This window comes from Mastacembelus armatus, chromosome 15 (genome assembly GCF_900324485.2).
Source record: "Mastacembelus armatus chromosome 15, fMasArm1.2, whole genome shotgun sequence".
Taxonomy (NCBI): domain Eukaryota; kingdom Metazoa; phylum Chordata; class Actinopteri; order Synbranchiformes; family Mastacembelidae; genus Mastacembelus; species Mastacembelus armatus.
This window is the reverse complement of record NC_046647.1, coordinates 20576328-20590515: the sequence shown is the minus strand read 5'-3', so window position 1 is coordinate 20590515 and position 14188 is coordinate 20576328. Positions and strand designations below refer to the sequence as shown.

At 40.3% G+C, this 14188-nt stretch overlaps 1 protein-coding gene across 1 annotated transcript in view; it reads left to right on the top strand.

Annotated features, from left to right (window-relative positions):
* Positions 1 to 13955, top strand: part of bean1 (brain expressed, associated with NEDD4, 1) — a 31707-nt gene extending 17752 nt beyond the window's left edge. The window contains exons 3-5 of the mRNA XM_033325561.1: positions 4097 to 4300; positions 4912 to 5053; positions 10405 to 13955. Coding sequence (XP_033181452.1) covers positions 4097 to 4300; positions 4912 to 5053; positions 10405 to 10795 — 737 coding nt within the window. The 3' untranslated portion in view covers positions 10796 to 13955. The remainder of the gene's footprint in view (positions 1 to 4096; positions 4301 to 4911; positions 5054 to 10404) is intronic.
* Positions 13956 to 14188: the final 233 nt, after the last annotated feature.

Sequence of the window (14188 nt, the reverse complement as noted above, 5' to 3'; positions counted from 1 at the left end):
ATCATTTTATATTACATCAATATACTCCAGAAAGAAAGAAAGTCTTAAACTTCAAATTGGCCAAACACCTGATTATCTGCAGCACTAAGTTATTTCCAGTGACCAGAATACAAAGCAAGTCTAAAAAACACAAACACAGTAACTGCTTTGGCTCAACGTGAGAGAAGAAATCAGCCAAACTAAAGTTAAAGTCACACGACATTAACAAAAAGACGGAAATTAAAGTGAATCAAAATGGTTGCAGGCCTGCTCGAGTATTGCGTGTTGGGTAACATGACGAAGACCAGTGAAGGTCTCTGGGTCACTGACCTTAGTTAGTCTCACCGGGCAAAAACTGCTCCTCGTCCTGCGATGAAAACTGCCTGACGTCCAATGGAGCCTGTTCCCGTCCTCAGTGCGCTGTCAGCTGGATCTCTCCAGTACCGGACGCTCCGGCCCGTGAGAAACTAGACACAAACGACCCAAACTCTGAAAACCTCGCGGTTCAAAGTTAAAAGGACCGAGACTTACAACCTCAAAGTTCCCGTAACCTCTTCACGAGTCCGGCTCAGTGCTCCAAATTCTCCTCCTGGCGTCAACGCACCCCCCGCTCCAAAATACAGTAAGACGACAAGGTGCGCTCACACGCGCCTATACCTGCTGCTGCCAGCCAATCAGCAGCGAGGAAGCGTCACCCTTGACCTTCACCCTTTACCTAACCGGAAGCAGATAATATTCACAAAGCAGCATCTTTATGGTGCAATATTAAAACTAACAAGGCTGTATGTCTCAGTTCACCAGGTAAATAAGCTTCGAACAAACTTTCTAAAAGGTTTGATATCTCATGTTGTGCAGTTGAGTGATTTTAATTTTTCAGAAGAAACTAGAAAGATATTTCTCCCAGGTGAGAGCTGCTCTCAGGGAGGAAGTCAAGGTGTAACACTTGAGAGCAAAATAAATAAACCTCAGCTCAACACTCGACTTAGGGCTGGTGTCACCCCCAGGATCACGTCTGAGCTCTTTCTATCACGCTCTAGTATTTAGTGTAGGAGGAGTGCCTGCTCCAAATGAACTAAAATCCTCGTTTCTCTCTAGAAATAGTATTTTCCCTCTGAAGTTAGTTTTCAGTGAAGAATATACTTTTCTAATGTGTTTCTGTGGCCACTGGCTTGTTGTCTCCTCCCAGCTATACTTCTATTCTATTTTATTTTTCCAGGCGCACCAGGATTGAAAATGTGCATTGAAGATTGTTTTCTATAATATATGGCATCTTCTAACTTCAGATGTTTGGCTTTGTTACATAATGAATGTTGACAATTTCACTGAGGCAAAGTGACACAGAAGATTTACGACATTTTTGAATGTCGGATGTCTCGAGATTTATTGGTTTCTTGTTTACCTGTTTCCTGTTGTTGATTTACATGGATTTATTTCATCAGATGGGCGTGTAAGGGGAATATTTATACACACAGAGACTCTTACTACTCAGTGACACACACACACACACACACACACATATATAGGCATATATCATGCAAGAGAAATTTCTCTCCGCTTTCTCTGCCTTCCCTCTGCAGCTGGGTCCAGTTCCCTCAGGGTTTTGAAATATAACACTCTCACCATTTGTTACAATCTTCCCCTCACTCTCTCTTTTTTCATCCTGCCCACATTACTGTGTGGTTGCCGTCTCCCTGCACAGCCACTCCACTATGTATCTTTTAAATGGTTCCCCTCTGCCTTAAATCACACTGAAGTGGGGGGAACAAAAGACCTCTTCCAGTGGCCTTATAGGACACTGAAATCATGCAGCCCCATGCAAGAGGCAAAACAGCTTTTTGTTTGTGAGAAGTGAGATGTTATTTTACTATCACATGGTGAGAGATGAGGCAGCTTTAAAGCTTTTGGCACATTAACCACGTTCTAAAAACCTTTCAGCACCTACAGGGTGTATGAGGCACATTTGACATACAGACATACAGAGTTTACATTAGTGGTGTACCAATCACAATTTACTGTCAGTGATGAAACATTTTCTTGCTGCTGTGGAAGCAAAAGTAACTTGACATAAATCAGTAGCTTGACAAGCGAAGCAGAGAGAAATTCAGTTTGATAGGATTAACCTGTTCATCTATCTAAATATACATTTTTTTCTATTATCATTGCTTTAGAATCTAATTCATGGACTACAGTAAAATTTTTAAATCTATTTTTTCATACATTTCTAACTGAAAATTAAAATAGACTATCACAAAACGTTTAGTCGCATTACAAAATGTGGCACAACAGTAAAGGAAAGATACAAGAAAATGGTAAAATAATTCATTATGTCATTGTAGGACACCTGCTGTAATATCTATGATATTTCAAAGTATCGTAGATAAGAGATGAACAGATTGTTTTACAAAAGCACTAAATCTTAGAAACAGCTGTGGGTGTTACAGTATATTACCCAGTTTTGGGGAGCAGGCGAAATATACTGTAGTATATAGTATAGTACATGCCAGCATACAAATCTTGTGATACTGCTTCTTTGTTGTATTGATTTTGTTGTTGTTCTAAAAACGTTAGCATAATTCGTCAAAATAAACAATAAGCTTTTGCCTAAAATGTGCTGTGTGACAGCAAAGTTTCTATCATGTTTAAACTATATGTCTATAGATATCCTGGCAAATTCTCTCTAGAGAGAATGAAAGAAAGTGGAGATTATAAGAAAAGAAGAGAAAATCATGTTTGCAAAGGAAGAAAGAGGAGACAAAGTGTGTGAGAGGAGAGGTTACAGAATAGGAGAGAACTCTGCTGGGAATCGTCTGGGGTGAGAGAACAGTTTCCTCTTCTTGGGAAACTGTGTGAAACCAAATTATAGTAGACAACAGAATTACAGACACAGACGTTCAGGGGGAAAAGAGACAAGAAATAAGCAACAGAGAAGCACAGAGACTGAAATGAAAATGATTTTGTGAGTGTTAATCTGTTAGAGGTTTTGATTGTTTCTCCTGCTTTATATTCAGCACAGTGACAGAAAGAGAGAAAAAAGCAACAAGAAACGTTGCTGCAGCCTCCTCCTGAGTCAGCTCACGGCTAAACCGACCCGTTGGTCCTATGGTTGCTGCAGTCCTTCCTATTACACTGGTCTGTCTGTGAACACACATCACATTCTTACATTACAGGAAAACAGGCAGTTTCTATAGCAAACATGATACATGAATAAATAAAAAGAATAATGTTGCTTCTCTGCACTTTTCCTCTACAGCCTTATTCACACTGCAGGCATTCATGATCACATCACTGCTTATATGCTACTCATATTTAAAGCCATTAGAGCCAACAAGCCAAATTACATGACATGTTGTTAGTAGATGCTAAAGAGAACAGCACATTTAAGTTAAGGCTAGGAAAACATTGTATTTTGGGTGATAATCCACATTTGTTAAGGTCATCATGGTGATATTAATTAACACATAGTTAAGCCAGGAAACAGCTGCACTCGTGGTTAAAAGAAATCATCAGGGAAAACTGAGTGAAAAGTGATCTGCTGTATTAAAGTCTTATTTTTTGTCTCATCCAACTAACTTTACCTCTTCCCTCCGTGGATTTTGTCATATTTGTCATCATAGGCGCATCTCCTTTTGGTTGCAGTATGAACAAAGCAAATCGAACAGCAAAAGAAAGAAGAAGACTGAGCAGGAGTCTGGTCTTCTCTCCCCTTTCAGCTGTGCCGTGATTGGAGTCTGGTTCACAGTGACTGGCACTAGGACAGATATAGAGTTAGACAAACAGGCACAGCAAACAGACAGATGAGACACTAAACAGAAACGGAGAGGAACAACGTTGTTCTGTAATTGAATGATGATGATGACTGCGAGAGAGGCAGTTTGTGTGTGTCTGTGTAGGCTCTAGCTCTAATGATCTGTCACATGCTGAAATGGAATAAGTATGGAATAAGTCCACAGGGAGAGAGAGCTGGAAAGAAAACAAGAGGAGAAGAAGAATAAGGAGGGAGGACGATATGTGTAGAGTTATATAACACTGCTGACAAAATGCCTGACATTTGATGGACAGACAGGTAGATAAGGAAACAAAAACATGACCTCCTTCACTGTGCCCTGTCTCCCTGCAGTGAGCTCCAACCAGAGCCATGGGGAGTACCCAGACTGCCGGAGTGAGAGGGAGTCGGGAGGGGAGGCCTCTCTCCTGGTGTCTCCGCTGGTGGTGGCGGGGATTGTTATAGGTCTGGTCCTCTTCCTCTCCTGCATCACCATCATCATCGGCAGCCTGCGTAAAGACAGTCGACTCCGAAACCCACACCTCCGAGCTAGTTACGGTCAGTCTGCCCGCTTCGCTTTCTGACAGGTCCCACGTGGAAGCGTTTCAAATAACTGAATGCCCAACTCACCAATGAATGAATGAATAAGTGATTAGTTAGCATATAAAACATGCTACATGATGCCTCACTCATCAGAGCTGCAGTAGGACTATTGTCCACTGTTCAGACATCTATAGTAACATGTAGTAACATGATTAAGTCTACACACTTGTTAAGGCCTGTGTTAGTTTCTGATTAAGTTTGAGTGAGAAACGTCTTCACATAAAATGCTGCTACACATTTCTGTTGCTCATCATGAAATTTACTGCACCCACTCTTTCTTTCAACGTGTTTATCAGGTTTTCAGTTTCTCAAGAGAATATAAATATTTCAATGCACTAAGATTCGTATCATCATCCTTTGAAGTTCTGCCTCTTTGTACCAGCCTTACTGCACGATGCAGCAGCTGAAGTGATGTTTGCTCTGAAAACAGGACAAATTACATATACACATGAAAGACGTGCAAAATATAAAAATAGCAGGCCATCACAGTGTCACTGGTCGTCCCCAGATGATAAAATCTGAATTCAAACAGGACCTGAGCTTCATGTCTCTGTCTGTCTGTGCAGGACCAGACGGTTTTTCATACGGAGGTTCACTAGGAGAACTGAGGTCTACCTGCATAGAAGACTTTCCTCCTGGTTTAGACTTTGACTCATACAGAGAGACTCTATCACAGGTCAACAGCCTGTACCCCGACTCACCTCCACGGTAAGAGCTTGTGTGAATCAAAGATGATATTGAGCTGAAAGGAAAGTCGATGAAAGGATCGACATATATAAGAGAAATGATACCACTTTTATGCTTATATAATAAATATTGTACATAACAGTCCTTTTTAAGTCGTGTTTTTTTTTTTAAACCAAAATAGCTGAACATGAAAGTGTTATCAATCTACTGATCTAATAAGAATTAATTTCTCCTTTTACCAATTATGTCAAATGTCAAATAAAAAAATCTAACTGCTGGTGACTCCCACAGTTCTCTGACCACTGGGTGTGACCCATATTCTGTGGTAACTCATTTTTTTAAGGGACCACTGCAATTGCTGGTGCCCTTTGTATGGATATGTGTGTGTGTGTGTGTGTGTGTGTGTGTGTGTGTGTGAGAGAGAGAGAGAGGGAATAAGAGAAAGAAAGAGCATGCTAAAGGCCAATGTCATGGTGTTTTTGATCTAAATGTCAGCTGGTGTAATTGGCAACTTTAATAATTCACATACATCCACTCCCCTGCAGTGTGTGTGTGTGTGTGTGTGTGCGTGTGTGTGTGTGCGTGTGTGTGTGTGTGTACTCCACACTTCACCTTTCTCTGCCTTAGAAACACATTTTCCAAATTGCTGGATCTGAAGCTTCACATCCAGCTGCCACATTTAGATTTAAGGAGTTTCAGCATCAACGTTGTAAAGGCTCGGCAGATCGTAGGAACGTATTTGTCTCCTTGAAAAGTTTATTGTATTATGATCCTCAGTTCATCTGCAAAGGAACAAATGAATCTACTGAGTAATCTAACAAGACAGTAGGTTTTGTAATGACAGTTTCTAAGATGTTACTTTCTCCAGTATGTTATGAAAATCTTTGACAATGAGCCTCAGATAAGAAGTTGTATTTAGTCAGATGTGCAAATTTAGCAATTTAGAATGATTGTAAAAGACAAAACACTGTGTTGTAGTTGATGAATTCATCTAACATTGAGTTTATGTTACTCATAGTGTTAAAGTGACTCTTCATACTTCACAGCCTATAACCTGGACGATGTTACAGCTGCCAACAGATTCTGATGGATCCGTTCAGAGTGTATGAAAAAGCTTGAATATGCCATAGAGCAGGACAGGGCAGACACAGTACACGTTGTTTGTTCTGCTTCAGCTTAAACAGTGACAACATGAGAGAGTCTCAGGAAGCAGTAAACAGCCATCCAGCAACACGACATGGAAATAGAGGAACAGAAAAGGAGAGTAGAGGAAGAGAAAGGGGAGCTAGTGAGCTGCGTCAGTGCTCTGGCAGGGAACCAGAGTTTTCTGAATAGTCTGTGTGAGAACTGGACTTTCTGGCCCAGGTGATGGGAGAGCAGCCGACACACACACACACACACACACACACACATATATACAGACTTGCATACATATAAATCACACATTTTGTTTACCATAACACTGGCAACCTGTCAGCAAGGAGGTAGTTGCAGTCATGTGATGATCCTGCAGGGTTTGTGTGTGTGTGTGTGTGTGTGGGCCACAGATGGTTGAAGGAAACTCAGAGAACTCTGATCAACAGCTCACCTACTGAGACTGTGAACGTTACACTTCCGACACAAGCACACACACACACACACACACACACACACACACACACACACACACACACTCATAAACAACACAGACACACACTCTCCCTCTCCCAGGAAAACTATCACTTACGGCTCAGCAGCTCACCTGTGGCGACTGAAAGCTTCTGCTTCCTCTCAGGGAGAAGCTGGGGAAGATTTGGCGCGCGCACACACACACACACACACACACACACACACACACACACACACACACACACACACACACGCACACCCCTACCCATCTGATTTATGATACATGGGAAAAGGAGGGAGCAAGCAGAACAAAACTGTTGCACAGGGTTTCGTGTTGACAGTTGGTTTGTCATCTCTAATGCTGATGACCAGCACTGTCACTGGTGACGTTCTTGCCAATTTCAATGACTGAGCTCATTTAAAGCGGCATTCATTGATTTTCCACCAACGTAGGAGCAGCACATCAAGCTGTAAAAACTACTTTGATATATTATCACGCTATAAAATTATGGTGAACATGTGATACGGAGCAAAATTAGCATTTGTTTCGAGTCTCGTTATCTGGCTCCTGGTGACCGTGAGTGAAATATTTACTGATTTTTATGCTGTTTTGGTCTCTATTAAATCCTAAATGCGCCTCCTTTTTGTGGAGGAGTCACCAACAATGTTGCCGCCTGCTGCTGTGAACCACAACAGATAGGATTTATCTGAAATCATTCCTTCAAATCTTCAAACACCGATCTGAAAACTGCAATGAAAAAAGGCAGCTCTTGAGATTCAGTGGTGTTCAGTTTTTCATATTACACAAAAAAACCCTATTAATTATTGAAAGATTATTAGATTCATATAAAACTGGAATATAACAGTTCATTTTACTGTATCATCTTCTGTTACAATAGGAAATGGTTCCAGTTTGATTAGCTATGTCTATAAACTGCTGCTGACTGTTGCTTTGATATTAAGGATTTCTCACAGCAGTGGAAGCTTTGGAGAACCAGGATTTAAAGAAATGTAAAAGACAGATAAAATGAGAACAGTGATCTAAGTTCAATAATTGAAGCAGACGAGCAACGCCAGTCTGTGCCGTCTACTTCCTGTCATGTGGTCACAACCAAAAAGACAGATTTTTCTGAGCTGATTTATGCTGAGGAATCAAATCAGCTTCAGCATGAGGAGAACAGTTCACACACACACACACACACACACACACACACACACACACCAGTGAAAGCAGCATCTATATGGTTCCTTTACTCCACAGGCATGTGCCTGTCACAGTGGTAAAGATACAGGTACATGCTGGCTTTACACACACGTTACAACACACACACACTTTCACACTCACACACAGAGGACCATATGTGCTATGCTGTAGCTAGAGTTGTCCAGTGTCCAGTTCTGCAGAGCGTCATAACCAGTTTGTGGATCTGTGCCAGAGGTCCTCCTTTTCTACTGACCTGGGTCTGTTTCTGAGTTTCTTCTCTACCGTGACAAATCTCTGTTAGTTTATTCAATAGTCATTTAACAAATGCTGCTACTAAGGCTTGTTATTACTCCGAGTAATAACATCCTTAACTCACTAACTAATTACTAGTTTTTATTTCATGGATGTGCCTGGATCTCAAACAGGAATCAGGCTGCAGACAAAAACATAGACAGTCAGATTAACAGAGGCAGTAGAGTCACTCCCACCAAGTGTCTCAGAGGGGACGAATTATTTTCACTCTGCCACACCTAGCTAACACACACACACACACACACACAAGTGTAAAACACCACATTCATTATCTAGTGTGAGGTTTTTGCAGCGACACAGACACATACAGTAGAAGGCCTCGGGGGAGCGGAGCAGCTTAGAACTCCTGAGAGACAAAAGACCCTGGGATTTACAGTGTGTTACAACACCTCTGTCTTGCCGAGTACACACTTTCTCCTGTCCTCAATTTTCACCTCAACACAGCTCATTGGCATAGACGTCTGAGGTCGATGTTCCCAAAGCAACACAAAATAATTAGCTAAGAAAAAAACAAAAAAGTAAAACCCCATAGGTGTCCCCAGTCTTTTGGTTTGTGTCTGTGCATGTGTGTGAGGGTGTCAGGGGGAAGACTCTATGTGAAATTCAAAAAGGCTGCTATTATCATATTTAACAAGGTGTTTCATACAAAGAGTCAACACAGTTTAAATGCAAATGATTAGATGACAATGTAGTTTAATTCTTACCGATGTAGAAATACTGTACTGAATTTAAAACCAGGAGTTCACAGTATAAACACTCGAGAACAGAGGACACTGAAGTAAATCTCCAGGTGGGGCCCATTAGGTTTCACTTCAATTAGCAGTAGCGTTCGGTGTCTCCATATCCCTGCTGGCTCGATCACACTTTATACTGGAATGAGAACAGGGCGGTTCTGTGAACCAGTGATGAGGTTTTTATTACGAAATACTTGCCTTGTCATTTTGTATGGATGTTTTTTTATTTTTTTAGTTTTTAACAAATTAAAATTAATGGTTAAAATAATGTATAGCGATGACTTTAACAAAGGCCATTATCTCAAAGGACAAGCTCCATTTCACTTCCCTTTAGTGTCTTTATGTCACTTTGTGAACAAATCATGTGTCCTTTGTTGCTCTATATACTACGTCAACTAACTGCCTCATTTGTTCATGTCATAATTACTCAGAGTCATTTTTTACAGGGAGACAGTTAAGGTTAGATTTAGGACCTAGGGAATGCATAATGTCACAATAGTGGTCCGACCATATAAATCACTGCAAATTAGACTGACAACTTTAAGGTTAAAGGTAGTGGGTAGGGTTAAGTTTAGGGTGAGTCTCCAGAAAAAGAATCTAAGTCAAATTGTGTGTGTGTGTGATAACAAACAGTGGCTGCAGTGAACATTAGGTCCTTCTGATGACCCTCATACTCATATCAAGTCTAAAACAGCTGTCCCTCCCTGTCATACACAAACACACACTTTTAACAAGAAACCACTGACACATTCAAACTCTCACTGGGCTTCAAAATAGCTGTAGGCACACACACACACACACACACACACACACACACAAAGGGCAGTGAAGGAAATAGAAAATAGTAAGAATAAGAATAAATGTTGGAAGAAGAGGCCAAACATCATCTGATCACACACACACACACAAGCAGGACAGAGTGATATAGTCAAGCACTGTGCTGATTGAGTTACACGGATATACTGCTTCCTATGTGTCCATCATCATTTACTACACACACACACACACACACACACACACATACGCTCCCTTCTATTTCATAATTCTGTTTTCCATTTAGTTTGATTCTATTCTCTCTCCTCGCTCTGCTACAAAAGCTGATCTCTGGGGCTGCTGCAGGAGTGAATCAAGGCAGAACAATTACAATGGAACACAAAACATCAATGGAGACTGTGACAAAAACATATTTTAAAAGTTTGATTCTGTATTATACTGCATAAAGATTAGATTAATCTCATTTGTTTTGTTTTAGTCATTGTTTCCCTTCCCACTGACATGATGACGGCAGATGCAGCAGTGCAGTGTAGAGAGTTTAACACATATAGGTGAAAATTATATATGATATGAACTTTGCTGGAAGGGATTTTCTCTGCACACATTGTAATGCTGACATTATTACAATGCCTTTTGGTTGCAGAGTGTAATACAGTATGCGCCATTTGATTCTTTAACGTCCAGGAGCTTCAGCCATCAGTACGGAGAGGAATTGTTTAATTTTGTTTTTTTCTCCATAGTTACGACGAGTGTGTAGGGCCTGGTTCAACTCAGATCTACATCCCTACAGATGACCCGCCTCCTTACTCGCTATTGGACCCCTGCCAGAGAGGGGCAGAGCAGGAGGAGCAGCCCAGCTATACCAGTCTGGATCCATCTCCATACTGTGGAGAGACCTCAGCCAGCGCTGCATGGTTCCCCCCCTCCCACTACCCGCTGGGACTGCAGGAGCCGCAGCATCAACACATTGCATCCATCTCCTTCCCTCTGGAGGCGGCACCGCCTTATGAGTCAGTGTTGGCCGAGCATGGACAGCCCCTCCCTCTCATGCCATGTGACCTTTATAAACACCAATCAGAGAGGGGGGATGATGGCAACTCCAGACAATCAGGGGCAAATCGGATCTTGTAGGACAATTGATTCGTTGCTTTCACCTCTGCAGTTGGTTGTCCCTAGCTGCAACAACACTTGTGTGGAGCAGCTGTGACACCAAACAATGACACTAATGACATTTCCACATCTTCCACACGGCTGCTAACACATAAGAAGGCTCTAAATTTCCTGACGTCAGCATCTCGGTGGACTGACATGCAGCCAGAAATCTAGTTTTCAACCTATAGTCTGTCTGGAAAATAAAAACTCAGCTCTGATTGTGTTGTACTGTAAAGTTTCTGGAAGGACAACTTCTCTCACAAAAGCTTTGTCATCCCTAAGATGCTTCCTAAGACAAAGACTCTGCTCCACTGCCTTCTTCAGCTTTTGCCACGTTTTGACTCTTAATCTCTTCCTTTAATTAAGACTGATCAAAGAGTCGTATTTGGCATTTAGGCTGAACATTCAATTATATGATGACAGAAAGCTGCTTTTGTGTGTAGGAGAGAGATTTCGTGTGTACAATATCAATGTGGGTTTAAGTAGTGTAGTTTAAAGTATATACAAGCACACAGAGTCCCCCTCTCCCTTCTTTTTGTATGATCTTCAACTATCAGTATATTTTAATGTAGTTTTGGAAGAAGTATATTTAGCTCTGGTGTTGTATACAGTACAACATATGGTGGTGGTAGTAGTAGTAGTAGTAGTGTGCTATTCAGTGGTACTTCAGTGTGGTGGGAAAGTAGTTGTTAGAAGAAACGACTGTGACCTTAAAATCCAAACTAATTAGGAAACTACCTGGACGGGCACAATGAATTACGAGTTAACCCCCCGTCCCCTTGAGAAGACGCCATTAAAATATTTGCAACATAAGTCTGTCCTCACCACAGAGGGGGTTCAAGTTGTACAAACTGTCATAACTCTTTCTACCAAGGGCTCTGGTTTAATATCAATGCTGTAACTGGACCTGAGCAGCAACATGTAGCTCGGAGCCCTCCTCCTCACGAGGCTGGGTTGATGCAACAGAGAACTTACACACAACACTGTAGACTGTAACCCACAGTTCGTGGAGAAATGGAGGCTTCTGTCTTTGCCTTAGTCTCTCTGCTTTCATGAAACACTTAGTTTGAACCATCACAGACGTTTTTCCACCCAGCACATCTGTGTAAGTGCAAAGCTTAAGTCATCAGGTTGCTAATTAAAGAAACAGATGTTATTGTTCCTCTACTCACTTCAGCCACTGCCAGATGAGAATTATATATAAATTATATACTGCCATGTGCTAATATGTGACACAGACATATTTGATTTTTTTCCATAGTCAGAAATGTTAATTGCCCAAAGCAACGACTTTCTCTGCTCATGAGCCAAAACCCAAAGATTTAAGATTATTTTCACACAACTGAGAAGATGGAGCCAGAGAATAAAGAGAAATAAAGAGAAATCTTTAGTTTATTATCAAAACAGTTAACTAAACTAAAACGAACGTTTTGATACAAGAAATAGTGAAGAGACAGGCAGTCAGTCATCTTCAGCTATAACATAACAAAGAACCTGCTGCATCTGCTCAAAGCTCTCAGTATTTTATGTTGTTTACCACCACCTGACAAAGACAGAGGCAGGATAGTCATGTCTGAATATTACTGTGGAGGGAAGACCCAGGTTATCCTGGAGACACTAAGACCTGTAGACAAACATCACCAGTTGTTGTTGAAGCAGGTAGTCGTTTGAGACTGAGCTTTAATAACAACCAAATGTTGTTTAGATTTTAGAATCATTTGTCCAGACTGTTTCTGGTCCTCGTGTGATGTTGTCTTTATGTTAAAAGATGTGCCTAAAAGCCCCCAGACTGTTAGCTTGAACACTGTAGCCATAATATAATAATGTCGATGTAAGTAATCCAGTGCTTCGAAGCGGTAAGTGTTTGGTAAAGTCATAAGTTATTGGCTTACTCCTTACTAACTGAATCCCTGATGAATAAGATGCGATGACAGGGAAACAATTAAACATCTTGACTGAAGCTCTTGACCTAAATGTACAAATCACAACCTTTAGTTTGTTCTTCGAGCATTTTTTAAAGTTATTGACACAAGTTAGACAATTCCAACATCAACTTTGATTTCACTTTGATTAACATCCATTTGCCGTTTTCAGTTCAACCTTTTTAAAACAAGCACAGACGTTATTTCATGTGCACCAATGCACCACTCATCTTTTAACGTTTTAGAACTGATTCAATTCAAAGTAAATTTAGCTGAGCCCCAGGCTAGTTAGGCACTTTAATAATTTAATTCTGCCAGTGTTGATGGGTTGTAAAAACAAATGTAAATAGTATTTTTATTAATCATGTAGGATTTAACTGGCAAATCTTTAATTTGTGCTGTAAATTTACACAAGACACACATATATACATAGATTCCATTCAAATGTTATAACATTGCATAAACCAGTCCTACGAAATAATCACATCTCCACAAGAGGAAACAGACAACAAATGTCATAAAAATAGACTGAGGTATTTTTAATTCTAATTAACCAGATGATCGACTGATTTCTAAAACATTTGATATATTTCAAAATAAGACAGAGGAACTGCTTCTGTCTCTGTCTTATTTTGGAGGAACTTTACTGTTAACATTTAGTTTTTTAAGGACTTTAAGTACTAGGAAAAAAGATAAAACTCTTTACAGACTGCACCCACCCTATTTTAGACACATCACATTATTAACTGAGAATACATTTTCTAGAAACTAAAACATTTTTAAAACTTTTTGAGCCAGTTAAACTATAAAATATCCAACAAAGATTTGTTTTTTTTTTTAAAGGGATGTTGATTGTGAAACTTTTACAGGTAATCTTAATGATATCATACAATATTATTAGCCAGCATTCATTAAAATTATGTGAATTTATGTTTTAATGTATCTAGACGTTGTGCATGTTTGTTGGAGATCTCCATCAGAAGAAAGCACATCCCAGTCCGGAACAAAGTTTTCATAAATCTGACCTTACTAATTATTTTTGTTAGTTTTACCATCACCCAGCAGAGGGCGCCACAGAACTAATCCATGCACCTTTTTCACTCAACTATTAATAATAGAGACAGAAGTAAATTTAAAGGCGTGACATAAAGATAAAGATATTCTAAGATGAACTTATAGTTTTGTCCATTTAAAAACACCTACTGGAGCATAAACCTTTCCAACTAGAAAAAAGCACTAGATCCTTGCGGTACATTTGTTTATGTACCGTCACCGTTTTCAGCTAGGACAGCACTATTGTGTCACATTCTCCATGAGTAAATGTTATGTAAATGTCTTACAAGTGTATCGCTCCTCTGTGTCCTCCTTTCTTTCTTCATCTCTCAAGACATCAAACGTCATGTATATATTATGAACTGCGACTAATGTTGTTTCTCCATGTCCTGTATTA